At 38.3% G+C, this 26,847-nt stretch overlaps 1 protein-coding gene across 3 annotated transcripts in view; it reads right to left on the reverse strand.

Moving 5' to 3' along the window:
• The window catches only part of lama5 (laminin, alpha 5), a 67,335-nt gene that overhangs the window by 6,613 nt on the left and 33,875 nt on the right, over positions 1 to 26,847 (reverse strand). The window contains exons 13-67 of one of the 3 annotated variants that reach the window (XM_056732195.1): positions 26,342 to 26,479; positions 25,283 to 25,417; positions 25,058 to 25,192; positions 24,831 to 24,968; positions 24,658 to 24,710; positions 24,424 to 24,523; positions 23,362 to 23,414; positions 23,179 to 23,284; positions 22,998 to 23,097; positions 22,765 to 22,921; positions 22,338 to 22,476; positions 21,596 to 21,738; positions 21,401 to 21,504; positions 19,991 to 20,144; positions 19,613 to 19,776; positions 18,402 to 18,510; positions 18,215 to 18,312; positions 17,945 to 18,137; positions 17,720 to 17,846; positions 17,478 to 17,617; positions 17,270 to 17,385; positions 16,949 to 17,160; positions 15,823 to 16,024; positions 14,171 to 14,315; positions 13,942 to 14,082; positions 13,683 to 13,844; positions 13,003 to 13,107; positions 12,133 to 12,216; positions 11,686 to 11,916; positions 11,258 to 11,371; positions 10,613 to 10,743; positions 9,954 to 10,034; positions 9,654 to 9,868; positions 9,462 to 9,562; positions 9,202 to 9,385; positions 8,921 to 9,061; positions 7,209 to 7,360; positions 7,014 to 7,124; positions 6,831 to 6,942; positions 6,418 to 6,588; positions 5,433 to 5,629; positions 5,197 to 5,313; positions 4,951 to 5,105; positions 4,708 to 4,849; positions 4,505 to 4,604; positions 4,311 to 4,424; positions 3,053 to 3,238; positions 2,825 to 2,967; positions 2,195 to 2,377; positions 1,965 to 2,101; positions 1,716 to 1,869; positions 1,333 to 1,475; positions 875 to 1,037; positions 654 to 779; positions 336 to 478 (exon numbers count right to left, since the gene is read on the reverse strand). In XM_056732195.1, coding sequence (XP_056588173.1) covers positions 336 to 478; positions 654 to 779; positions 875 to 1,037; positions 1,333 to 1,475; positions 1,716 to 1,869; positions 1,965 to 2,101; positions 2,195 to 2,377; positions 2,825 to 2,967; positions 3,053 to 3,238; positions 4,311 to 4,424; positions 4,505 to 4,604; positions 4,708 to 4,849; positions 4,951 to 5,105; positions 5,197 to 5,313; positions 5,433 to 5,629; positions 6,418 to 6,588; positions 6,831 to 6,942; positions 7,014 to 7,124; positions 7,209 to 7,360; positions 8,921 to 9,061; positions 9,202 to 9,385; positions 9,462 to 9,562; positions 9,654 to 9,868; positions 9,954 to 10,034; positions 10,613 to 10,743; positions 11,258 to 11,371; positions 11,686 to 11,916; positions 12,133 to 12,216; positions 13,003 to 13,107; positions 13,683 to 13,844; positions 13,942 to 14,082; positions 14,171 to 14,315; positions 15,823 to 16,024; positions 16,949 to 17,160; positions 17,270 to 17,385; positions 17,478 to 17,617; positions 17,720 to 17,846; positions 17,945 to 18,137; positions 18,215 to 18,312; positions 18,402 to 18,510; positions 19,613 to 19,776; positions 19,991 to 20,144; positions 21,401 to 21,504; positions 21,596 to 21,738; positions 22,338 to 22,476; positions 22,765 to 22,921; positions 22,998 to 23,097; positions 23,179 to 23,284; positions 23,362 to 23,414; positions 24,424 to 24,523; positions 24,658 to 24,710; positions 24,831 to 24,968; positions 25,058 to 25,192; positions 25,283 to 25,417; positions 26,342 to 26,479 — 7,600 coding nt within the window. Of the gene's footprint in view, positions 1 to 335; positions 479 to 653; positions 780 to 874; positions 1,038 to 1,332; positions 1,476 to 1,715; positions 1,870 to 1,964; positions 2,102 to 2,194; positions 2,378 to 2,824; positions 2,968 to 3,052; positions 3,239 to 4,310; positions 4,425 to 4,504; positions 4,605 to 4,707; positions 4,850 to 4,950; positions 5,106 to 5,196; positions 5,314 to 5,432; positions 5,630 to 6,417; positions 6,589 to 6,830; positions 6,943 to 7,013; positions 7,125 to 7,208; positions 7,361 to 8,920; positions 9,062 to 9,201; positions 9,386 to 9,461; positions 9,563 to 9,653; positions 9,869 to 9,953; positions 10,035 to 10,612; positions 10,744 to 11,257; positions 11,372 to 11,685; positions 11,917 to 12,132; positions 12,217 to 13,002; positions 13,108 to 13,682; positions 13,845 to 13,941; positions 14,083 to 14,170; positions 14,316 to 15,822; positions 16,025 to 16,948; positions 17,161 to 17,269; positions 17,386 to 17,477; positions 17,618 to 17,719; positions 17,847 to 17,944; positions 18,138 to 18,214; positions 18,313 to 18,401; positions 18,511 to 19,612; positions 19,777 to 19,990; positions 20,145 to 21,400; positions 21,505 to 21,595; positions 21,739 to 21,915; positions 22,046 to 22,337; positions 22,477 to 22,764; positions 22,922 to 22,997; positions 23,098 to 23,178; positions 23,285 to 23,361; positions 23,415 to 24,423; positions 24,524 to 24,651; positions 24,711 to 24,830; positions 24,969 to 25,057; positions 25,193 to 25,282; positions 25,418 to 26,341; positions 26,480 to 26,847 lie in introns of all 3 variants that reach the window. The other 2 variants (XM_056732196.1, XM_056732194.1) reach the window with 2 other exon arrangements.

Raw genomic sequence — 26,847 nt, forward strand, 5'->3', positions numbered from 1 at the left:
AACTTTGTTATTCGTTCACTTTTGGCTTCACAACTTGGCAGACTGCAACATAACACTCTGCATGAAGTGTAATTTTATGGACATTGTAATATGAATTCTTTAAATCAAAAAGTATAAATTGAGTTTTATTGCCATGCATTATGTTGTGAGATTGACATCATTTGCCCTCGTCTGAGAAACCGCTCACACTTCCCTTTAGTATAAAACCGTTTATTATTCATTTGGGACGATGCTACTTTTATTAAAATCATACACTAGATGGTTGAGTGAATAGTGTATAGTTTTCATTTGGGACACAACTTATGACTTCTTAATGGAACTGTTGCCATGGTTACCTCTCAGGCATATGATCCTCGGGTACGCCACCCAGGAAGTAGCTATCTGTGAATTGAAGTTCTTTGCTTGAAAGGGTGTAGACCCTCTGACGGTCTACCCTCACCCACATTTCATCGCTGCCGAGTCGAAAGATAACATCTAGCTACAAAACACAATGACATGCTATTCATAATACCATTCATTTCGTCAGACCCTGATTAAAATGTTGTTTGATAACGATATGTAATTTTATACAAATATAATATTTTTTATTATACTTTATAACACAACTTTTAAATGTTTATTTTTTGTCCGAAATGTATAAGAATGTGACTTACAAACTTCGACTGAGCGTCAGCAATGGCTTTTTTAGACAAATCATCAGTGTTATTTGTTATTGTTCCCTCAACATTGTGGAAGACCTTAAGAAGACCTTCATGCATGGCCACGCACACAAATTTATCCTGAGACGAAATTCACAGGAACAAAACACATGAACACACTGCACTGTATTTCGAAATGTCAGTAATAATGTGAGTAATGTTGGTCGTTGGCTCACCCCTCTGTGGAACAACAGTAGAATTCCATCCTGCGAGATGAGTTTGACATACTGCTCGAACATCCGATCGGCTTTCTGAGTGTTGAACTCAACTTCAACATAACCCGAACCATCAAAATACACACCGTCAACCACCCATTCCGGTGTGTTTACAGGCCTCTTCCTGTTTTAATATATGGAAGTAATTATAACAAGCCCTGTCACACACACTGTGGGTTAAGCAAGATAATGAGACACCACAAATGATGCATGTCTTGGTTTCTAGACAAACTTGTTGTTATTTGGAAATTAGTTCAAGTTACTATTAATTACTAACACAGAACATAAACTGGAGGCCATTTAATATATTGAATGCTGACTAGGAAATATTTGAACAAAATTAAAAAGAACACATAAGGGATACCATAGATTACTTCATGCAGGTCTTATGATTTAAAACAGGGTTTTCCCTCTCTCACCTTGAACATGGCAGGTCAGTTGTGGTGTTCATCTGAAATGCTTCCTCAAAGTTATAGAGACTGATGAGCTCTTCATTCAGACTCAGCAGCTCAATGCATCCTTGGAAAAAGCTTGTGGATGACGCGTTTAAACCCATTGGAGGCTGCACGTGTGTCAGAGAGGAGAAAAAAACATAAGTGCAAATCTAACTTTATTGCTTATATGAGCGAACGTTACTATACTGGTCTCCAGACATAGCTCTAGTTTTAATGGTTTGACATCAGTTGGTTTAAATGTTGAAGTTTTTTCATCACAAATGTTCATAACAACACAATTGAGAAGAAATCTACTGAATCTGCCGAAAGTGCTGAAAGTATCTACTGAAAATCAATTCATAACTTACTTGAAATGTGCTGGGGTAACCGCCGACATAAAACACGGTCTCCTCGGCTGGTAAATTGAGTAGTCCATTTTCTCCACCAGCTACCATGCTTTTAATCATTATATTTGTGCCTTCTGAATCAGTCGCCATAGCCATCTGACCGTACTGAAGAGTCCTGCATACACACAATAAATAAGAGTCAATATTTTTGACTTAAGAAAGCTCAGTAGATTTAAAAAACCTCCAGATGATGGCAAGCTTGTTCCTCACCTCTCCAGGGCTAGTTGGTTGAAATAATCCCAATTCACGCTCGTTGGCATTAGAACATCTGCTGTATCTCCTCCCACGTTAAAGTACCAGCGCAGATTTGTCCCCTCCAGCTTCATTGCCATATAGTCTTTAGTAGACTACAGACGTACGGTATGGAAACATGACGGTTTATATTTATATTTCATTACACACTATTACATTTAGCAATTTGTTTGTGAAGGCTAACTCACGTCTTTGTTGCCGAGATAGAAGACAAACTGAGGTTTGGAGGGTTCAGCTTGGCGGCGTCTGCGATTGGGACGGGGAAGCTTGACGTACATCCGTAGATTTGAATAGGCTGCTAGGTCGGCCACATTTTTGGGCGTCCTCACCTGTACTCCAGAGTTTCCATTAAACTGCATGGACACGCTCACCTGTGGGACAAAAAGGCGAGTCACTGCATGTCAAAACGATATCATCTGATTTAACATTGTTTATGTGCTCCCAGCTTTCAAAAATATCTACGCTAATACTCCCATGACGTTATGAAAACATAACGTTTTTAATGTTCCTCTAACAATGTAAGAATACCAATTTTTTACATTTTTAATGTATAAAAATGACAATGTTGATAAAATGCTCTTTTGACGTTACTGCAAAAACAATTTTGATAACTAACTTTTTTGAGAATGTTACCCAAACATTATTGTTATTATTGTAAACTAAAACTATTAAACATTTCTGTTAATCAAAGTCAATCAAATAAAAAATCTGCCTAATATTATTGAAAAAATAAAAATGGAAATACTGCAATTACAAATAGTCTGAAATAAAATTAATACAATTATTAGTAGTCGTTAAGATCTGATCAAGAGTTTTACCTTGCTAGCAGCATTGCGAGCCTGCTCGATAAGTTGTCGGATCTTCTGGATGCTGTCTGAGATGTTGGATGGCTGAAATGAGGTGTTCTGCAGTCGGTCTAGTTTCTCCATCAGCAGTGGAAGAGTGTCGCTCAGTGCCGTCACTATAGGAACGCATAAAACTTCATATTAAACTAGCACAACACAGACGTACTTGCAAGAACATGCACATACTGTATGTACACGCACCTGACGCGTTGGCATCGTTCAATGCTTTGTTGATATCGTCACTGGAGGCGTTGGAATCTCCATACTGCTTTTGCCATTCCTCAAGCTGCTTTTGTAGAGGAACAAGCGAGTCGCTGACATTACTGGCTTTGTTGTTAGCCTGCTCCACCGCGCTCTTAGCATCTGCAATGTCCTTCCCTATATCATCTGTAACACAGCAACACATTTACATCAGGTTTTTCATTTAGGGACACTACATTTCAATAACGTCCTTAACCAAACTTGAGCACTTTATGGTAAAATCAGAAAAGATAGTTTTAGTCTACTTTTTATGTACTTCTTAAAATGATCAATTACATCAAATAAAGTATACTTGACAATAAAAGTATGTTTGTTTATATGGGCTATACTTGCACTCCCAATTTCGATGGAGATATACTTAAAAGTGTATTGAAGTATACTCGGCTTGGCAGTGTATACTCGTATGTTTTAATAGCCTATTAAAAACTATTTTAGTTTTATATACTCTTTTATAAACTTGCATGTTCAGGTTAAAATACACTTAAAGGTAGATGTCACGCATAAAAATTAAAAAGCTACCTAAAAAAAATAATAATATATAAACTGTAAACTATAAGTCTGATGTTAAGTTCACTTACAGAAAACATACAATTATACAGTGCTCGTGGTATAAAAACTACAAAACTAGTAGTTTACGAAAAGTATACTACAAGGTGTGCTTTCCTTATAAACTATAAATGCGCTACAAATACTGAACTAGGAAACTAGCGTTTAGTATATCAATAAGTTCACTTGAAGTATAGTTGCAGTACAAATGAAAAATCGAGTTGTAAACTCTTCGTGTACTTTCGGTTTAGTACTAAATAAAGTAATCTCAAAAGGATAATTTTATAAACAGAACTAGTTATAAACTAAATGGTGGGCCAATTTACAATTCACGTCAAGTAAACTTCGATAGTATACACTGATATTATACTTCGTGTTCATTTTAAGTATACTTTTTAGTACATTTAGCTACACTTAGTAGCACATTTTTAACTTTATGTAGCAAGTATTGTTAAAAATGTGCTACTAATTATAGCTAAATGTGCTAAAAAGTATACTCATTTTTGTGAAGTGGTCCTGACATTTCTAATCTCTGATGTTCATTGTCTGACTTCATGCATTTTGAATAAGGTTCAAATGGACGCTAGCTGCCTCGCTAGTATCGACCAGTGATGGAATTCATAACAGTTGCGCCAAAAACATTGACTTTGACCTCGACTAAAGTTGAGCTTATCCTGGATGTTTTTCAGGTCTTCGAGCATCTTGTCTTTTTTCTCCACAGCGTCCTGCAAACTCTTCTTAATGGAATCCACGCGGGGCGCCAGACCTGTCAAATCAATTCAAAACATCAATTCACGCTGAATTCCTTATGTGATTTGCAGAACTGCCCGCTTTGACCGTTCTTACGTTCACTGTTGTTCTTTTGCTTCTCTGCCTCAGTCAGGAGATCCATACTCTGGTTCTTCAACGTGGCAGCGTTTTGGGCCAGATCCTCATCAATTATGTTCTGAATCACATACAGAAATATTGACTCAACGTACAGTTTGAGATCTCAGCTTAAGATGAATAAAAGTGAGAGTATTTTTTAAATGAAGTGTGTTTGATGGCACCTTCAGAGCCTCGGTGGCAGATTCGTTGGCTTCCTTAGCTTTAGTCTCCGCTTCCAGCACGCTATCTATAATGTTGGTGTACGCACGAGACGCATTCAGAGCTCGCTGTATGAAACCATTCTGGTTGGAGCTGGATATGAGACTGTACAGGAAAAACGCATATTTAATACGCACATCGTCTCATATGTGTCATATTATCTTCCATTCCAAATATCCAATGACTGCTACAAAACACGCACACACCTGGAAATGTTGTTGGCCAGCTGGTCGAGCATTTCAGCGTGTTTCTCCGCAGCCTCCACCAGGGAAATTTTAGCGGCGGACGGAGCATACTTTTGCACTTTCTCAGCAACCGGCTTCCTCGCTCCATCAAGCTGAGCCGCCAGACGTTCATACTCCTGAAAGACATCACATCGGTCACGGACGTTGCACTCGATGAGGTCCAATTGTGCTAAGATGCGATTTGATTTTGCGTGTTCAATCGTGTACCTCTTTGGAGTCTTGGAGCATGGAGAGCAGATCGTTGACCTGGGTCACATCATCTTCTGCCATCTGTAACTGCTGCTCCACTTCCTTCTGCTTCTCGAGAAGGTCGTTCATTTTTTTCTAGATGATCAGATGATGTTTGAGAGAGATTTGGGAGGACAGATTTTCCAAAGAAAGCATTTGTGTGATAGACTGTATCAGGCACATGTACTGTAAATCTGTGCTGTTGTGTCTGTTACCTGAAGCTCATCCAGGTGTTTCTGGTTGATGTTGTTGGCCTCAACAGTGTGTGCAGTGTTATTGACCGCTTCATTCAGAGCGTCTTTCAGTTCCATAAGCTGCTGGTTAAACTGGCTCAGTTTGTTTTTGATGTTCTTCGCCAGATCATCATTATTCAGTGTTCGGTTTGCCATGTCGTTCTTCACACGATCTAACACTATAAGAGACGAAAATATCAGTCATGACATTAGCTGCAACTCTAAGAAATGGTCCACATCTACATCATATAGTGTAGCTTCTCAAACTGTGGGCAGCAGACCCTGGTGGGCACTAGCAGTATTGCAGAGGAACTTAAGGCTAATTGTAGATTTTTAAATATCAATAAAAATTTAGTTATAAATTTTACTGCAAAATGAGTTTAAACCGATGATCTAACTTTCAATGTCATTTGAAAATTATATGCTGTGTTATGAATTAAATTGTAGTTTACTGTAATTATACTGTAGTATAGTTTACTACAGTATTCTGTAATATTTACTATAGTAAACCGATAAACTATAGTATACATTTTTTTTTACTATTTGAATTACATTTTTTATTTATATTAATTTATTGTATTTATTAAATTGCATTAATTTAAGGACGGTTTCAGTAGCAACAACATAAACAAACGTCATGTGGCCCAAACTTAACTTCTGGTTGACCTCAGCAAAGAATTACATTTTAATGTAATTTAATACAGTGAATATACAATCAAACATTAAGATTAATTAATAAAAAAAATGCAATATCATAACTAAACACAGACCGAAAGTTCAATTCGGGCCAGGCTGGTGTGTCAATGAAACCGTCTATATTTTACTGCTAGACGAATATGGGGGTTTGAAGCTTTTGGTGCGATCTTTTGAACCTCATGAAGCTAGAACAAATATTTTCTTCCTAGTTTTTTGTAATTCTCAGTTTAATATGAAATCGTAAAAACAAACAATAGAATCTTAAACTCACAATTGTTGGCCTGGTCCAGCTCATTTTCTGCAAGTCTCTTCTGGAAGTCAAATGTCTTGAAGCGCATGTCTCTGAGCATGGACTCCATCTCGGATATCATCTGAGCCAGTTCCTCTTGATTTATCGCCTTGCTTTCATTCTGTGCTGTCTGGTTCACCTGCAGTATAATGCCTACAAACAGATGGGAATACATTATCAGTATCCCAACACGAAGATGCTACTTAAAAATACATGGCAGACTGGCACCAGACAGAGTTGTCAATATGTCTCTATCAGTACGGCACGCTATCACACTTGTTGTGTTGAATTGTTGAGTTGCAAGTGTCTTTTTTTTAGTCTGAGGCATCTCTGAATTATGTCGATTTGAGGAATGAAATAATCTAGCCGTGATAACACTGGCCTTGATGTTGTACCTTTCACATTTCCCATGATATCCTTGATAAAGCCGAGCAGGTCTTGTGCCCTGCTGTGTGTGGAGTTAGTGTTGTTCTCCAGATCTGTTCCCTTCTTTTGTGTGACTGAGGCCTGTAACACAAACAGCCAGGTCAATATGGTCACAAACAGACCACATCTAGATCACCGGATGTTTTCTTTACCTTCTCCTCTAACTCCTTAATATCTGAATCAATGAACTGCAGCTCTCCATCCAGCATGTCGGCTCGGCTCCTGCTCTCATCCAGACTGCTGTTGTAGTTTCTTATAGCACTCTGTTGAGATCAGGACTTCCGGTTAGTAAAACTAATGCACACTTTTTTTGTGTGTGTTTGTGTGTGAGACAGAAGGAGACTCACAGCAATAGCCTCCATTGACACATTAAGTCGGTTTAGCTGAGACCAGGCAGAGGAGCTAGCATTCAGACTGCTCATCTGCTGGGCAACAGACTCATAAAGCTGGTTCATCTTGTCCAGATCGTCCAGCAGCACCAACACACAGCTGTCACAGGCTATACAACAACCAAAGAACAACATTTAAAGTGAAACAGACCCGGCATCGGAATTCTCTCAATGTCTGTAATGTCTCTATTATGAAGATCTCAATATGAACTCATCATTTCTCATCGAATTTATCTAAATCCAGATTATTTAACCCATACAAGCTATTTATATTATTTATATAAATTGTTCAATTCATATTTTCATATTATTTTCTGTTTACCTATAATCTATTTATTTAACATCTCCATACTCTTTATGTATTTTAACAATTGTCACATCTGTTTCTATTTAATTTCTCCAATGCAAAAAAACGTATAAGACTAAGTTGATACTTCAATGAATCACAACTGAGAACTCCATGAAATCTCTTAAAATATAAAAGATAATATTTGAACGATAGAATAATGATTTGGGTAATAACTAAACAAGAAAACCGTATAAGTGAATGTCTTGGAAGGAAACAAATGTCACAACGAATGAATAAAGAAACAAACAATGAGTGAGTAAATGTACTGGGTTCATGAATAATTTAGAGTTCTTTAAATTTTTTAAAAATGTTTTGTATTATGTTATAATGTTTTTATCAGGTTAGCTAGCTGTATTTTTTTGTAATTATTACTAATAATATAAATGTTACCTGGAATGCAAAATAAAAACATGATCAGTTATCTCTTCAATTGTATAGACAGTTTCATCGGATGCATGCGCCGGGAGTGCAGTTAACTTCCGGTCTGTGTTTGGGTATTATCTATTAATAACTATTATATATATATATTATATTAACTATTTATATTTTACTTAATTTATGTTAATATTTAATATTTTTATTTTATTGTATAATAATTATATTAAATAAACGATTTGTAGAATTTTGTTCATTTTTATTTTTGATGGGGTAAATTTTTCGAAATTGAGATTTTTACATCTAAAAAGATGAATAAATAATGTATATTATAATGTATAAAATATTGATGTGTGAATTGTTAGAATAAGACAATATTTGGCTGAGATACAACCGTTTACAACTCTGAGAGTGGAAAAAATATAAATATTGAGAAAATTGCCTTTGAAGTTGTTAACTGTGGCAGGCCATCTCACATTTTTTTTTATTTTTTATATATTTAAGGTAGGAAATTTACCAAATATCTTAATGGAACATGATCTTTCCTTCATATCCCAATAATTTTGAGCATAAATGAAAAATCTATATTTTTGATCCAAACAATGTATTTTTGTCTTTTATTAAAATGTTCCCGTGCAACTTAAGACTGGTTTTGTGATCGAGGATAACATATAAAGAAACCGTATGTTACATTGACATCTAGCGGCTGAGCTTTGTATCAAAGTTTAAATTAAAAATATTTGAGAGACAAGTCTAGCCAGGTAACAGTTCTTCTTGGTTTCTTTTGCTTGTTATCATAAATAATCTACAAGCACACTATTATTTGTGAATGTGTACTGGAAGTTAAATGGAGGCCGCGAACGCGCACGTGATTTATAATAAATAGATTAAAGGTAAATCAATGAATCATTGAAATAAGTAAACAAGAAAATCACGAAATACTGACGTTCGCAGTGGACATCTGTTCCGTGTTGCACAGGGACGCTGTGTGTGCTAATACACGTGTCACACTGTCTTCCTGTTAGACCTTCTGCACATCGACACTCCCCAGTGCGAGGATCACAGCGACTACCCTTACAATCACATTCTACACAAACACACACAATATAAAAAATCAACTATGACTTTAGAGACAAATTACAAAAAGAACATTACTGCACAAAGAATGCTGGGATTGATTTTAATACTCAAAAAGTGACCTATTAATGTACATGTATGTGCACTTACTCCTGCAGCCATCAGGGCTGTAGTCCCAGTAACCCGGTGCACACTGACGGCAGTTCGGCCCGTTCACTCCAGGCCGACAGGAACACGATCCGCTGACGGGGTCACACGGCAGAACCAGCGCCGCCGCAGCATCGCATTCACACTTATGGCAACCAGCGCACGAATCAAAGCCAAACGCACCGTTCTGAAGAAATCAATGAATCAATTATCTCATACAGTGAAAACAATACAAAAGCACAAAAACAGATAAGCGCACATACCTCACAGCGTTCACAATGGGCAGCAACCACGCCAGGCTTGCAGTGACACTGGCCGGTCTGAGGGTCACAACGATCAGTGCCACACGGAGAACAATTGCATCCTTGGATAAACAAATAATAAATCATGAGAAACTTGATGATAATAACGAAACACTAAATCCCAGTCCTGATATACACTAAATGTGTTCATACGGGTGCAGTTCTTGGCAGTGATGGCGTCTCCATAGTAACCAGGGGCGCAGATTTCACAGTGCGGCCCGGCGGTGTTGTGCATGCAGCTCTGACACTCTCCCGTCAAAGGATGACAGTCGCTGAACAGCATGTTGGGGTCTGAGTTACCGTTGCAGTGGCACGGTTGACACGTGCTGCCGATCACCACAGGGTTTCCATAGTAGCCCGGGGCGCACCTGCATCAGGTCCAAACATCACACTTCATCAAGCCTTTTTCAAGTTTGTAATTGAGGATACTTAATATAAGTTTCATGCTTGTACCTCTCACAATTGAATCCGGCATAGCCAGGCATGCACAGACACTGCATGTTATTGCGCTTCTCCACACAGCGAATGGCAAAACTGAAAACAAGACAACATGCACAACATTCTTTATTGTGAAATAATACATTGCAATTTCAGGAAAATCATGCATATGACTTATATCCTAATTTGAATTCCTAAAACTTAAAAGTATGTTTCTTCCTCTCATAAATTTATCAAAATGTAAAAGGTTTATACATATAAAAAAAAGAAAAACAATGAGCAAATAGGGTAGGCTAAAATTAAAATTTACATGGGATTAAAATTATTATTATAATAAAAACATATATATGAAGTCGGCACACCAAAGCTCCAAAAATATAAAAAAGAATATATTTTATAATAATAAAAAAATTGTATTCATAATATCAGTATATTATAAAGTATATATTCTATACAGTATATACTGTAAGTGTTGTTGTCTTAGACAGTTCATTCTCTTTGGTAAAACAAAATAAAAAGTACAGATTAAAAGTTTTGCAGGTGTACCATGCAATGCATGCTGGGATATCAGTGTAGAAAAATGATCCAATTAAGTGTAAAAAACTAAAATTGTCAAAATGTGGGGCTTGAGAGGAACAGTAAATGAAGACAGTAGAGGTGATGAGTGCACTGACTTGTTTGATGCCACCTGCAGTGGGCAGGGACAGCTGGAGCAGGACATCGCGTGTCCGTCAATGCTGTTGTTGCCATGAAAGCCGCCCTGGCACCTCTCACAATGATCTCCGGCAGTGTTATGATGGCAATTCTGTGTTTAAAGAGTTTAACATTTCAATGTTGACTTCAAATATAAAACCGAAACTCCAATGTTAAAAAACCCTGAAGGTCTAATTTAGACATCATGACGTAAATCATCATATTTATGACTTTGTTTTTCATTTCAGTTTGACATTTTTATATGCCCAATGGAATCCAAGGTATTTAGTAAGTGTTGGCAATATATCGTCTATTGCCTATGTTTAACTCTTGTGGTATGCATAAAAGATTTCAACCCATATATATATATCCGAGATAAACATTTATTTTGATATCACAGTTTTGTCTTTTCAATACAAAAACAACATTTTTATAAATGTGTGGTAAATCATAAACAATATATGTTGTCTACATTAGTTACTGGGATAAACTATTTTTACATAGTTTTTTATGGCTGTATTGGTTTATAAACTGAATAATTCTGTGGATCCACTTGATTTATAAATGCTGAGTAACAAAAACATCAAGTCTGTTGATTTCTATTGGGTTCAGTGCATGGAACTCACCACACAAATGCCCGATCCATCCAGACACTGATCAGAATGACCATTACAGTTGCAGGGAACACACTTCCCAAGAAACAGCCCTTTAATGTCACGATAGTAACCTGGAGAACATTGCTAAACAACAAAACATATATGAACAATAACGTCTGGGTCTTTGTGACAGTAAATACACTGGTATCCTTCAAGCAAGAAGACAGTTGGGTCATTTTAATCCTGTATGACTTTCTTTCTTCTGCAGAACACAAAAGAAGATATTTTGAAGAACGTTGGTAACCAAACAACCGTGACCTCCATTGACTCCATTGTATAAAACAAAACCACAGAGACATTTTTCAAACTATCTTCGTTTGTGTCCCTACACGTTTTGATTGAAGTTCTTCAAAAAAAAATGATGACAGATTTTGTATTTTTGGGTGAACAATCTCTACCTGACAGGAGTCTCCTAGATAGTTTCCAGGACAAAGACAAATTTCCACATTGTTGGCGTGCCGACCGGAGGGCAGGTTTTCGGCCGCCTCCAGCACAGCAGCTCGCAGCGACACAGACTGGGCGGATTGAGAGTGCAGGGCTCTGATCTGAAGGGACTCCAGGGCCACCAGCACCATCATCAGCTCCTCACGGGATACAGGGTTCCCTGTCTGCGCATGTCTGAAGCTCTCCTGCAATGACAGACGGGAAGCTGTAGATATAACAATCCAGCACTTGTGAAGGCGTTTGGATTTCATGTTCAGACACGCAGAGAATCACAAACAACACAATTCTATAGCAGCACGGTCTTCTCTGGAAGAAAACACTCAGGAAAACAAGCAGAAGGAACAACAGTGTGTTTTCAATTTGTCAGCTTGATAATAATATTAATGAGATTGTCTCCTCACCTCTACCAGATGAACAATTCCTTCATGAGGATCTTCAGGTGAAGAATATTCCCTCTCCATATACACCAGAGTCATCTGATTTCCCTGCACACACACACACACACACACACACACACATTAACTTCTATCTTTTTCTCATTTTTCTTTTTACATTTTCTTTCTTTTTTTCTTTGTCTCTCTTAGTTGCGCTTTCTTTCTTTCAATTTTTTCTTTCTTTTTTCTTGCTTTGCTTTATAAATTTCTTTCTCTATCTTTCTTTCTCTTTTATTTACTTTTTTCTTTCAGTTTCTTGATATTTTCTTTTTCCTTTTTTTCTTGATTTTTTCCCTTTTTTTCTTTTTCTTTGTTTCGTTCTTCTTCTTTCGTTCTTTCTTCTTGCTAACTTTATTCCTTACTTTTTCTATCTTTATTGCTTCTTTCTTTCTTTCTTTCTTTTTTCCTTCCTTGCTTCCTTTCTATCTATCTATCTATCTATCTATCTATCTTTTTTTCTTTTTCCTTCTTTTCCTTTTTCTTTTTCTTCTTTTTTCTCTCCTCTCTCTCTTGGTTTTTTCTTTCAAATTTTTCTTTTATTAATTTTTCCTCTTCCTTTTTTTATAAAATATATTTTTTCCTTTTCATGTTTTCTTTTCTTGCCCTCCTTCCTTCTATCCTTCCACACTATCATCCATCTTTTTTAAAATGTGAACATTTCATAATCTTCAACTATTTTTAAACAAGGATGATAATCTTTTTTTACTTTAGTGTAGTAACATTTTTGAAAAGTACAACTTTTACTTATCTGTAATACATTTCCCATTGGAAGTTTCAGCAATATTTATTAAAAGAGATTTTATTTGTTGGGAGACCCTTTACGCTCTGGTACTCTACCTTTAGTATAACATCTGGACGAGAGGTCTCCCCGGGGAGAAAAGCATCACCCCGCATTGTCTGCGTGTGCAACCGGTAGCGCAGGTAGCCTCCATAAGATGACACCTGCACGCACACACCAAAAAGAAAATCCATGCAGGTTACGACAAGCATGTTAGTAGGCACACAGGTGTAGTCAAAGCAAAAGCCTGTGTATGATCAGATAAAATGCATCAAAGACATCTGACATCCGACCAAGCTGTGTGTCCTCTTATCAGATGTTATTGTGGAGCTTTGTTCGTCTCACCCGTATGCTGCATATAGTTTTAATGTGAATGATCTGATATTGATAAGTTGTCTGTCTGGCCCCTGACTGTCTGAGTGATAACTAAACTATACGCTTGCGTGAAACGCATCTCAAAGCAGCTGCTATGACGGCAAAACACAAAGCATCACAATAAGCACCTTTAAAAGTTCAGAACACAGAAATAAAAGGTCAGGACACACGGTTTGGACATTATCTTATTTTTTGTTCTAACCAGGCACATGTTTTGTCTGCCATCCCGTCATCCCATTAAAGATCACATTTTCTTAAAAAGTTATTAGTTCATGTTTAACTGAAGAAACCGTCACATCAGCAATTCATTCAAGAAAAAGGATTTGAACAGATAATGTATGGTTGTTTTGATGCACAGACTCACTTTATCACCGAGATAAGCTTGTGGAGCGTGCCAGTGGAGTTCCTGGGAGACGTCAGGTACATCACTCAGATCCACCTCTATCAGATCTTGACCATCATACACAGACGCAGGCATTTCCTGTCTGTCACTTCTCAACAGCATCCAGGCCCTCATATCCATGATCTGTACAGTGTCATTTTACACAATACGTTGGAAAATGAGTTAAAGCATAACTTTTGTAAAAGACTAAATATAGTATGAATAATGTATATATGTGCACCTCATTACGGCGTTTCTCAGAACTTTGGCAACGGTCCGTGGCTCCAAAGCAGAAGCATTTGGTGCAGCCTTTAGCATTAGTGGGGTCCAGGTGAAATGTTCCCAGTTTGCACTGGTCACATCGATAACCCTCCACATTTTCCTGAGAGAGAGACGCACACAATGTTCATGTCAGAGGTCAACATGGGTGCTGAAACTATGGTATATATTTTGATATAAAGGAAAACCACCTTGCATAAGCAGCGTCCGGTGAAGGAGTCACACACGTCTATCTCTGTCCCTGCCGCATTGCAGTCACATGGTCTGCAGTTGGGGAATCCATAGAAACCCGGGGAGCACTTGTCACACTGACGCCCAACGATATTGTTTTTGCACCTGGAGAGAGAACAGCATGCATTGACATTGCAAACAATATGAAGTTTGTAAGATATCAACTTTGCAGCACTGTTTCTGGTCTCGAAAATAGGGAGTGTCACATGTCTGCGAAGAATCACAGTAAAGTGGGAATGTGACAGCAGGAAATTGGGAAAAGCAGAGAACAGGACCTTTTTAATCGAACTGCACCAATAACAATATAAGCTTCCATAGGTTTTGTTATGTTTGTTATAAGCTTGCGTGGTGCACTTTTACAAAGAAGGTGAGCTTTTCAAAAATTTCATAAGCTCTTAAATTAAGATGAACTTTGATTGCTTGTATCTTTATAGTTATATATAACTATATTCATAGTATATTAGATACAAAAAATATGGATATATATAACTACACCTTAACCACCAAATATGATTGATTTAGATCCAATTCTTTTTCCTTAAAAAACAGTTGCATGTAGATATAGACACCGGATCATACTACATAAAACATAAAGACAAATAAATGAGCTTTAAACATACATGGACAAAAGACATTCTCACTGTAAAAATGTATTGATGTCAGTAAATATGTTACAAAACAACAAAAGATATTACAAGCTCACTTTTCACGCCATACATGCCATTAAAATATTGTCTAGATGTCAAACTCCCTGTGGTTGGTTTGCAAAAGCACTGCTCTCCAACGTAGTTAAAGTTAACAAATGTGAGGCGAATGCATGACTAAATGAACCGTCACTGCCAGTCACAGCATCAGTTTGTCTATGCATGAGCTCGCCGCTTCCAAGTTTGGTGTTTTCAAAATCCTGATCAAATAAACTCTGACATTGTGAAGTGTAAAAACAGATGGTCAACTCTGTTGTTACTGTACGGAAGAGCATATGAACAGAAGAGGCACAAGAGTATGTGGGTTATTATGAGAGAGTGGAAAGGTTGGTGGTGAGGCTGTGGAAAACTTATGGCTTTATCTCACAGTAAAGGTATGACAGGAGAGATTCAGAGCAGATCGTATGGAACATTCCTCCCTGTGGATGTTAAACACTGTCTAATGGGGGAACACTAGAGTTAAATAAAACCTAGTAAAATAAATACCGCTAAAATCTCTGCACTTAATCCTTATATAGACAGTAATGTTGTAATGAGAGGCAGAGGTTAATAATATCAGCGCTTCGGCCAGTGCAGTGATTTTTAAAATGGTTGTTTGACACAGTGTTACAGGTCAGTTGTAAACACTCAGTTAACTCCATTACAATCCAAAAGACTGAACTATAACAGACGAGAGAGTATGTCACGAAAACTGTTGAGGATATGCCAGGGTCTTATTTCACTTTAAAACAGAAATAAATAAATAAATAAGAATTCATCTTTTTTCCATGGGTTTAAGGTCATTGGGGTTTTGTGCAGTGTGCCATTATTTTAAAGACAATTTTTGAACAATATTTTGCCCAACTTTTTATGCTTGTGATAAAGAATGCTCCTAGTACTATGAGAAAATACAGTTGTGCGTTGTGTACCTGCACTGGCCGTTGTTTGTGTCGCAGCTGATGTCCATTGAGGTGATTCCGGGTCTGGAGCAGTTACACATCTCACAGCCCACCAGAGGATGACAGCCGAACGTCTGCGGCTCACAGGTCACACAGTCTGGCTGCAGGGTCCGCGGAGGACAAATACACTCACCCGTGACCGGCTCACACAGACGTGATCCACAGTTACAAGCTGGAGAGGAAAAATATCACCAATCCATCAAACCACGCATTCATTCATTTATACGTTTATCCATTCACTCAGTCACCCGTCCACCCACTCATCTGCTCATTCACTTTTTCATTTGTTAACCCATACAAGCGTTCATCCACCCACTACTCCATACAGTGATAAATCAATGCGTTCATCCACTCATCAACTCTTCCATCCATTCATCCACTAATCAATCCGTTTATCCATTCATTCATTCATCCATCCACCCATCTGTTCGTCCATCCACTCATCAAACCGTTTAACCACTCATCCGTTCATCAACTTATCCATTCATCCACTAATCCATCCGTTTATCCACTCATATATCGGTCCATCCACTCATCCACTGGTCCATCCATTCATCCACTCATCCATCTGTTTGACCACTCATTCATCCGTTCACTCACTCGCCCGTCCAGCCATTAATCCATCCATTCGTTCATCCACTTACCTATCCATCCACTCATTGATCTATCCATCTGTCATTCATCTACCCACTAATCCATCCATTTACCTATTCATCAAACTACACATCCATCCATATATATCTATCTATCTGTCTGTCTGTCTGTCTGTCTATCTATCTATCTATCCACTTATTCATCCATTTACCCTATTCATCTATCCATCAAACCACCCATACACTGTTCCAATAATTTCTTAATTTATTCACCCATCTATTTATGCATCAATCCATCAAACTACCCATCCATCCATCCATCCATCCATCCACCCACACCCACATCCATCCATCCATCCATCTATCCACACATCCATTAACTCACCCACCATCCATTCATCTACCTCTTCCTCCATTTACTTCACCCTTCCATCCATTTATCAATCTAGTCATTCATTCATTCATTCATTCACTGATCAATACATTTTTATGGAGATACTCACGTCTGCAGTTGGGAAAGCCGTAGTAGCCTGTGGCACACTGAGAACAGTCTCGGCCGATCACATTGGGCTTGCATTGACACTGTCCACCGAAGCTCTCACATGTGTCACTTTCTGCTCCCACCTCATGACAGCCGCAGGGCACAGCACCATTATTAAAGAACGCAGACAAAGATACGGCTGAGCTTCGGCAGAATGGAGATGCTGTGGCAGGGCTGATACAATAGAGAGGAAATAACATAAACAGACACACACATAATAAGATACTCCCATTGTGCTTTTCCACAAGGATGTCTTTCCATACAGTATGTATACATATCTTACTTGATGTAAAAGCTGTTTTGTCCACAGTTGCTGATGAAATCATAAGATTTGTCCAGCAGTTCTTCTGACAAAAAGGTGGAGCTGTAGGTGTTTTCTGGTACCACCACAACATAGTCCTAAAACGAACACACCAATATCACCCAACTGTTGTTGGTACATTTTCTCCATTCTATAAAAACTGCGTACTGCAGCTTTAAAAGATACTCACCAGCCAAAGAGTACTTCTGTCTGGAACACGCAGGGTCAAAATGACCTCATGATCCGTCACATCCAGAATAATCTGGTTCTCTGCCATCACAACACTACGGCAACCATAACCATGGGGACAGAATGAAACGTTGGCATGACCTAGAATAAAAATGAGGCCATTAAAACAGAGCCAGTTACAAACTTTCCAAAAGCTTAACACTGATCCATCAAGATCTGTCTGTGCATGTTATGTTTGCTCACCCCGCCAGATGCGTCCTCCGTTGATGTAAACCTGGATGTTGTAGGTCGGGTGCAGGGGCTGATGATAGTGCAGGATGAACACATAGCGGCCCAGCGCGTGCACACGTGTGGAGTAAACTACGGCATTCTGGGAAATCAAGGCACAAATATTTATTCGGAGTATAAATTCATCCAAAATAAAGGAAATAATAAATCATACACATTATAATATTTAGTGAAGTGCACCTGATCCGGGTTGAGTAGCATGTGGTCATTGTTATCCGCTGCTGTTGGTGGTCTGGAGGTAGCGGGTCTGTCTGCATTGAAGGAGGGGTCAGGGGCTGAAGCCAGAACGGGTTCGGGCACAGAGGACGCCTGACCCTCTTTCAGAACCAGAGACTGAGGAGGGTTCTGGAAGCGAGACGGAATACAGGAGCCACTGGAGGACAAAGAACATAAAGCATTAAAAAGGAGCTTTAATCTGATTTGGTGATTTGATTTCCCCGAGTCATTTACCTGTCCGGAGAGAAGCGTCCGTGTGTGCTGATGCAATGAACTTTGGGTTTCAGGTACTCCATGGTGAACTGATCACGTGGGACGAGGAACACTTTGTGCTGGAGAGGACAAACACGTACAGCTGTGAAACACAAGCGTTTGTGATCCACACAAATGACTTTTTATGGTAGCAGAGAATTCATCTCACCAGGAAGAAACTGCTTCTGTCGGCGACGAGCTGAATATCAGCCTCCACAGACAGAGTGAAGACCGCCACACGCTTCATGTTGTCTACACACACCGCCCGACACAGGAAACTACAAACACATAACAGTCAACCAAACAGGATTTGATCTAGACGTTTGATCAAGATGTACTTTCTAAATATCTCTCGTGAACACGCACCATAGACTGACCAGACAGAGGAGAAAATCAAGTCGTTATTTTGGTTTGTTTTTCGCACATCAAGTATTCTCATCACTTCAAAAAAGTTCAATTGAGCCACTACGGACCAATTTAACAAAATCTTTGGTACTTTTCTGGACCTTGACAACAACTATAACCATGATGTCTAGGAGGAGGCCCGGAAATCTCTCGGATGTCACCTTAAAATCTCTTTATTTGTGTTCCGAAGACGCCGGGAAGTCTTAAAACATGTTGGACATCATGTGGGTGAGTAAAAAATAACACAATTTTGATTTTAAGATTAACTTTTCCTTTAACGTCATTAAGACATTGCTGTGGTTGATACATTATATTATAATAAATTGATTTTACAAGCTTTTCAATTGTTTTTTTTACTATACATGTTGTTTCCAAAGTCAATGAGTAAATGTGTCAAATAATTGTGATCTCAATATTGGCCAAAATAATCATGATTTTTGTCATAATCGAGCAGCTCTAACATCTATGTCTATTCAGTAACTAGTAAGTTGGTGTGGATAACGGTTACTAAGGTTTATTTCCGATAAGGTTATCCAATCATAAGAAATATTATTTATTTACATACTGAAATCAAGTTACATCAACAAAAACTTAAACCATAAAAAAAGCCAGCCAAACTATTTTTTTTACGTGTACTTGTATACTTCCTTCAATTCATACGCGTACACACAGGTTTTGACAGATGCGCATTACAACATATTGCAATACCTCTCCCGGAGAACAGGGGTCAGGTTTTCTTCTAATACCTTGAATCGATGCTCCCAGGACGGTTGCCACCTGGTAGTTAAACTAACTACTGCAAGAAAGGGAATGCGCATGCGCGACCTGTGCATACTTTGTACGCGAGGCAACAAAATTCCGGCAGTGGTGTTCAAAACAAAATTATATTTAAAAAATTGTATAAAGAACCTTAGCAAGCGTTCTAATATTATCTTGATATTATTATCAAGGTAAATGTTGCCACCTCACACACACCTGTATTTGCAGTGTAACAGTGTTATTTGTTCTTGATGTGTTCGTTCGCCCGGTGAGTTGACAGACACGAGGAGAGTTTGAGGGGCTTCATCTTCACTAGCGTATTCAACCACCAAAACATATTCTCCAGGAACAGGCACACGGCCGCGCAGCTGCACACTCATCTGAAAAAACACACAAATACACATCACATGATCTTAAAAGACGAGTGCAAATATATATTTTTATTGGATTTTCCCAAACGCTAAATCCAGACCAATAAGAATCATCAACATAAAAGATGAAGTATTTTGGGGAATTTGAACGCTAAACAGGCAGCACGCTAGGTTTTGGGATTCAGCCTATACAGTATGCAATACATTCAACACACACACGTACGTCATTGCCGCTGCATATGGCCATGCTGAGATGGTGTGGTGTGATCTTTTCATTGTGACAGGGCCGAGGCAGGTGGTTATCCGATCTGCAGCTGGCTTCATTTCCAGAGATGGATGGGAAGTCGTCCAAAGAAAGGTACATGTAGTGCAGACAGCTGAACACAACAAAACATCATTTACTCCAGTCGCATTGTACAGCTGCAAATTTTGGTGGTACTCGATTCAATCAACACATGTAAATTTAGCTTGAGGTAATGAAAGCGACCTAGCAAATGATGGTATTTTATTTTGTATCTGTTTCATTAAAATGAAAAATAACTAATAAGTTAATTCAAATAAGTTTATTCAAGTAGGCTATTAGTATACTTCTTTAAAACAAAATGAATTTTTTTTTAAGATGTATACACTTAACTATACTTAACTATACAGAAAAGTTAATTTGGCATATACTTGTACTAAATCTTGATCGAAGTGTACTTGAAATCTACTAACAGTACCGTTTAAGGTGAATTTCAACTATACCTAAATAGGAACACAGTAGCATACTTAACGTGTGCATGATGTTAAAGGGACAGTTCACCCCAAAATGAAAATTCTGTCATCATTTATTCACCCTCAGGTAGTTCTAAACCTGAACAAATACCTTTCTGATGAACCCAAAGGACAATATTTTGATACAAAGTATGCCAATAACCAAACAGATTTCATCCCCTATTGACTCCCATTTGGCAGTAATTGGGGGATGAGATCTGTTTGGCTACTAACATTCTTCCAAATATTGTCCTGTGGATTAATCAGAACAAAGATATTTGTTAAGGATTGGGAGTACCGGAGGGTAAATAAATGATGACATAATTTTCATTTTGGGGTGAACTGTCCCTTTAACATCATGCAGACGTGAACTGTCCCTTTAAATTCAGTTTAAGAACTACAAGTATAGACCACTTTGCAAGATGTACACTGCTCGAGCTGCATATCAGGTTTCATATTTATTTAAATCTTACATACATAATTAAATCTTAAACATATCTGTTTACATTTTGATTCCGTTGTAAACGTTCTGTTGGTTGTATTTTGTTCAAACGTTTGTGTGGTGTTTAAAAACTTAAACAGGAAGTGTTTCTGGACCAGCGTTGAACCAGCATTGCTTGCGTCATCCAAAGAGCTCTATACTTGTAGAGTAAAACTACTAGTCTAGTAGTTATACTTAACGAATTATTCCAAGTACAATTAAAAAACTAGTTATGTACTCAAAGGTAACTACTGTTAAACTTAAAATATACGTTTATAAACTAAATGTGAGCCCAAGTAGCACTAAATACTGTACTAAAATGAACTTAAAGTACACTTGTTGTTTGTAAGAGGTACAGAAGATTATATACGTATGTACACAAAAGAAAGCTATACTGACTTCTGATTGGCATCCTGTGTGTGGCTGTATGAACAAGGTTCAGTCACTTTCAGTTGCAAGATGGGAGCCTCGTAATACGCGCTGGGCAAGAGCACCAGATAGTCCTGAGTTGCAAGAACATTAAGAAGATTTGTTTTTCAAAACAATAATGTACCAAGTCCATGCATTTAACATTATAGAGAGAGAGAGTCTTACCAGCAGAATACCCTCTGCCTCTATAATCACAATCCAGGTTCCAGGATTCAGGACGAACGGCTCCACAAAAGTGTTCTGGGGGACGTTGACAAACGTGGGTTCTGAACTGGGTGCAAAGACGATTTGTTTGGACTGTTCAGAGCCTACAAAGAAAATAAACCGTAATCTGGTTGAGCCATTTCTTTAAAAATGATATACAAGTACAAGGAAAAGTTCACCCCAAAATGTAAATTCTCTCATACTTGAATCATCATCATTTCATTTATTTCATTTCACTCAAGCAACAACAGTTCAGAGACACGACTAACCATCAGACGTACCTCTTCTGCTGCTCTGATAGACCGTGATTTTACCGTTCGACACGGTCGACCGCATGTTTATGTATCTGAGGCTGAAGCGCGTGAGATACACGTCGGCTTCACGCACGTGCACCGTCATTTTAACCGTATTCTGAGATGGAGGACGAGGCAGAAAGGGGAAGAGGAGAACAGAGGGGAGGGGGGAAAGGTGTTCAGCACAAAACACGGTCTGTGTTATAGACCTAAACTAGGTGGGCTTCTCATAAAGGTGTGTGTTGTTGTGTGATGGATCGAAGATGCTGATTGTAGTGTGCGTGTCTTAAGGATGAGAGGAAGTAGAAGGTTAAGGAATAAAGGATCGGAAAAGAGCCGCTGACAGAAAAGGGTTCAGGAAGTGAGGATGGAAGAGGAATACTCCAAACCTTCCGTGTGCGAAAACTTACAATTACCGCACAGGACGTGCCTGCCATCCTCGATCACAGAGACCCGCCCCCTGACGTCCATGCCACCACGATTCACATAATGCAAGACGACATGAAACAGGTCTGGAGAGCCAACCAACACCTCAACATGAACTCGCGGCTAGAAACGAGAGATCGACCCACAACAGAGACAGACAGACAGAGAGACAAATCCAAAGCTGTTGCTTAAACCACCACCAGCACTGTAGCGCCCAGCCAATCACAAAGCCCAATATATGCAAGAACCAATCAAAAACTTTGATCAAAGCCCCCAGCAAAGCTAAAGAAAGAACTTTACAAAGACACGACACATCTCAGTATCTGAATGAATGTACTGCACATGTATGAAAACAACACAATAATAATATCATTTATTATTTATTTTGTAGGATTTGTGTTTGTGTCTCACCTGTATGGATGTCATCTGAGCGTACCCTCTCCAGCTAAAGCTCTCAAACTCCAGTGGATTGTAACCAAACCTTACCGAACGGCCATCCATGGTGGTCCCATCCTCCACCTCAAACTTCATATGGTGCAGGTCGGGGAAATAATGATCCGGTCGGGGTCTAAACAAACACAAACAAATCAGACCGCCGTACATGTGATTCCAGCACAATTGCAAATGTTTTTTTCTTGACTCACTGGTTACATTTGGGTCCCTCCACATTGGGTCTGCACCGACAGCGGCCGTATCTGTCATCACAGGCCTGTCCAATTGAACCCCCGATATCACACTGACACCCTACACACACACACAGGGTCCTGGTTCAACTCATCTCCTCTTTAATGCATTGATCATCAAGGTTTATGGCTGTTTTTGTACCTTGGCACCCAAAGTAGTTTGTAGATTGGAGATTGTAGTGTCCGTCTTTGCATACGGCACAGGTCCCGCTGCACACGTTGGGTTTACAGTAACACTGGCCGGTGCTCTGATACACACACAGAGATCTGTTAGGAGTGCTCTTTGAGTCCTAAGATTATTGGTGAGGTGGAAATATTTCTGTACCTGAGTGCATGCTGCAACCTCGCTCAGGGTTCCTACTGTGTCACAGTCACAAGCTGCAAAATCAGACAGAGTACACATGAACACTAGAAATGTCCAGGTTGAAGTGAATATTGATCAAATTATCTGTTAGTCACTTAAGATACAGGCGCCAGCAAAAATATGTAAATATTAGGGGTGTAATATAATATTCAGCTCCTGATTTGATACATTACACAGTTATGGGTTCTCAATACGATAATGTCACTACAGTTTGTGCAAAAATTTGTTCGGATGATAGTTTTTTTCCCAAAACATTAAGGATTCTTAATAATTGTATTATTATTTGTGTTGTCTGTACAACTTGGTGTAGAATGAACAACAATTACAATTCCGAATGTAAATGAATAAAAACTGAATGGGTCAGAGACTGCTAAATAAAACTGAATTTTAACATTAAATAAATAAATATTAACATATTAAAATAAAGAAAAAAATAAGGCCTAAGATACTTTGTCTTGTTTTAATAAAGAAATGATAATAATTAAGTATGTTTATGTTTAAAAAAATGGGGTAAGAAAGAAATTCTTGAATTTAGTTTGAACTTTTTCTTAGGTACCTAAATAAAATTATTTTTCTTGCCCTATTGACAGATTTGTTGCTTGTTTTAAACATAAACTTATTGAATCTTATATATTCCGTCATAAAACAAGACAAGTGACGTAAATAAAAATTATAATGTTATGTAAATTGTCAAGTAAATGTATCTTGATTTAAGAATTCTTGTCCCTGAAATAATTTTTCACTATGCAGCTTCTTAAAGAAGTAAAAGCACAAAACAAGAACAATATATATAGTATGCTGATGCAGGTCACATGTTAGCAGCTCAACCAATAGGATTAAACAGACGTAATATTGTAAAAAATGGCATAGCTCTATAATACGCTTATAAAACAATATTGCACAAAGGAATAAAAAAATAAACACAATTCAGTTGCCTGTGAAGTTAACAAAATAACTGCTACAAGCCTCTCACATCCTTTCTAAGAATGAAAAGTGTGCTGTGTTTCAAAATGTTGTCCTTACTTGAGCATCCGTAGACTGTATCAGGAGAAAGATTCCAGTAGAGAGGTTTACAGCGGTCACACACCAGCCCCTCCACATACGGCCGACACTTACACGAACCCTGAGGTTAAACAACAACCAATAAGGGTCTGGCCTTAAAATGACTGGATGACACTGACATGCAAAATTATTTTGAAACACTTAAATTTAATATGAAGAAATATGGACAACGTTATAAAGCTCAAATACATTTACAGCAATGGACAGGATATCATCAGGCACAGAGCCTTCCGGATTACAGGTCCCAGCTGAAGCATAGATCCGAGAGAGATCACACAGAAAACATGAGTCAAACGTTAACCCTTCTACATGTGTTCAAAACTAATAGATAGGACACAATCAATGATCCATTCTCCATGTTAGATCACCTTGGCAGAGAGGAAAGTCATATGATCCAGGACTGCATCTATCACACCTCTGACCCGAAACGTTTGGACGACACATACACTGACCAGACACGGGATCACAGGGACCGAATCGAGAACCCTCCGATGAACAATCACACGCTGAACGACAAACAGGTCATTTAAAAAAAGTTGTGGATGGACCAGAATACAAATCATACCGATCTTCACCAAACAGGGGTCAAACTCACGTGCACAGCTGGGATATCCGTAGTATCCTGGTGCGCACTGGTCACATTTGGGGCTGTTGTAGTTGGGTTTGCAGAGACACTGGCCCGAGACGGTACAACTGGTGTTCAGAGATGTACGGGGGTCACAGGTGCACACTAGGAAATGACGGAAAATGTCAAATTAAATAAATATAAAAAAGAAGAGAAAGATATTAGACGTATTATATCTGTGTGTGTGTGGCTCACCCTGGCAGTCTGGGTACAAGTGGATACCAGAGCGACACTGATCACAGAGAGGACCAGTGAACTCGGGCCTGCACAAACACTGACCGGCTTTATTACACACCTCAGGTGTAGAGCCAACGACACTACAACTACAAACTGCAGATAGACAGAGAAAGAGAGCCAGACAGAGAGAGAGAGAGAGAGAAAAGGTAAGAAAGCAATGTAAGTGTGCATTAAATGATTAAATCAAGTCAACATGAAACTGAATTCACAACATATTTGACAAAATACATTAAATGTTTTGGAAAAAGGGCATCATGTACACAAAATGTGTAGATATAACAATATTATATTTTGACTACACAATTATTATGGGCAAAGAAATTCACAATATTATTGCAATATCTATTTATAAAAGTAATGCTATCATTCAAATTCATCTTTAATTTTGTCTACATCTTTTTTGTTTTATTTATTTAATATTTTATCTTTCTTTCCACAATAGTATAATTCACAATCTTAGTACAATATATCTATTAAATATATCTATTAAATAAAAATACTATCAATCAAATTCATGTTTTTATCTTTTTTTTTATGTAGTGTTTTCTCATTTTAATCTCAATAATATCATTTCTAATATTATAACAATAAATTGCAACATCTATTTATTAAATAAATAAAATCATCATCTTTTATTTAGTATTTTCTCTTTTTGTGAGGTAAGGAGGCAGATAAAGAATTGTACAATTTTTGACTCTTAAGGCAAATTTCTGAATGGTGTTACTTGGGAGAATATCAATGTTGGGTATCAACAAAATAGATAATCACGTTTTGTTATTGCCAATGCTCGAATATTTTGACACAAATATGGATTTATATGAAAGATATCAAAGTAATCTTTTTTGGATTTACGATCACTAAAATACATAATTGACTTTATATTGATTTAAAACAGATGAGAAAAAGGTTAAAAAAAGTGAACAGCGACCGTGGCTGCATTGTGAAGATCACGGTTTGGCAGCGCTCAGGGGGATTTCTGTGTTCTGTTTAGCGCGATTAGATTTGGCAGGCACTCACATTGGCACAGCGGGTAATTGAAGTAGCCGGGCTCACACTGCTCGCATGAATGCCCCTGAAACCCGGTGCGACACGTAGACTGGCCTGTTACTGCGTCACAGGACCCATCCAGGCAACCCGGGCCTGAGCACTGGCAGCCTGGGGGGAAGGGAGACAAACGAGAATGTGGGTATGTCTGTGCTGACTTTGTCTTTGGGTGGTATATTGTCTTCACAAACTCTCAAACTATGCACTAGATCAATAGTGATTCAGGCAACAGAGGGGTGACCATACGCTTGTGTTTGTCACCTGTTTCAACAGCTTACAGAGAAAAGACACAAATGGGCAGAACTGAACAGCTGAGTGGATCAGAGTCTCCACCAATCCACACAATTAAAGGGACAGTTTAGCCAAAAGTACATTTCTGTCATCAATTATTAAACCTTATGTCATTCAAAACATAAAACAAGATATTTTGAGAAATGTCTCAGTGGTTTTGTGTTTATACAGTGAAAGTCAATGCGGGC

The sequence above is a fragment of the Triplophysa dalaica genome, chromosome 20 (genome assembly GCF_015846415.1).
Source record: "Triplophysa dalaica isolate WHDGS20190420 chromosome 20, ASM1584641v1, whole genome shotgun sequence".
NCBI lineage: Eukaryota > Metazoa > Chordata > Actinopteri > Cypriniformes > Nemacheilidae > Triplophysa > Triplophysa dalaica.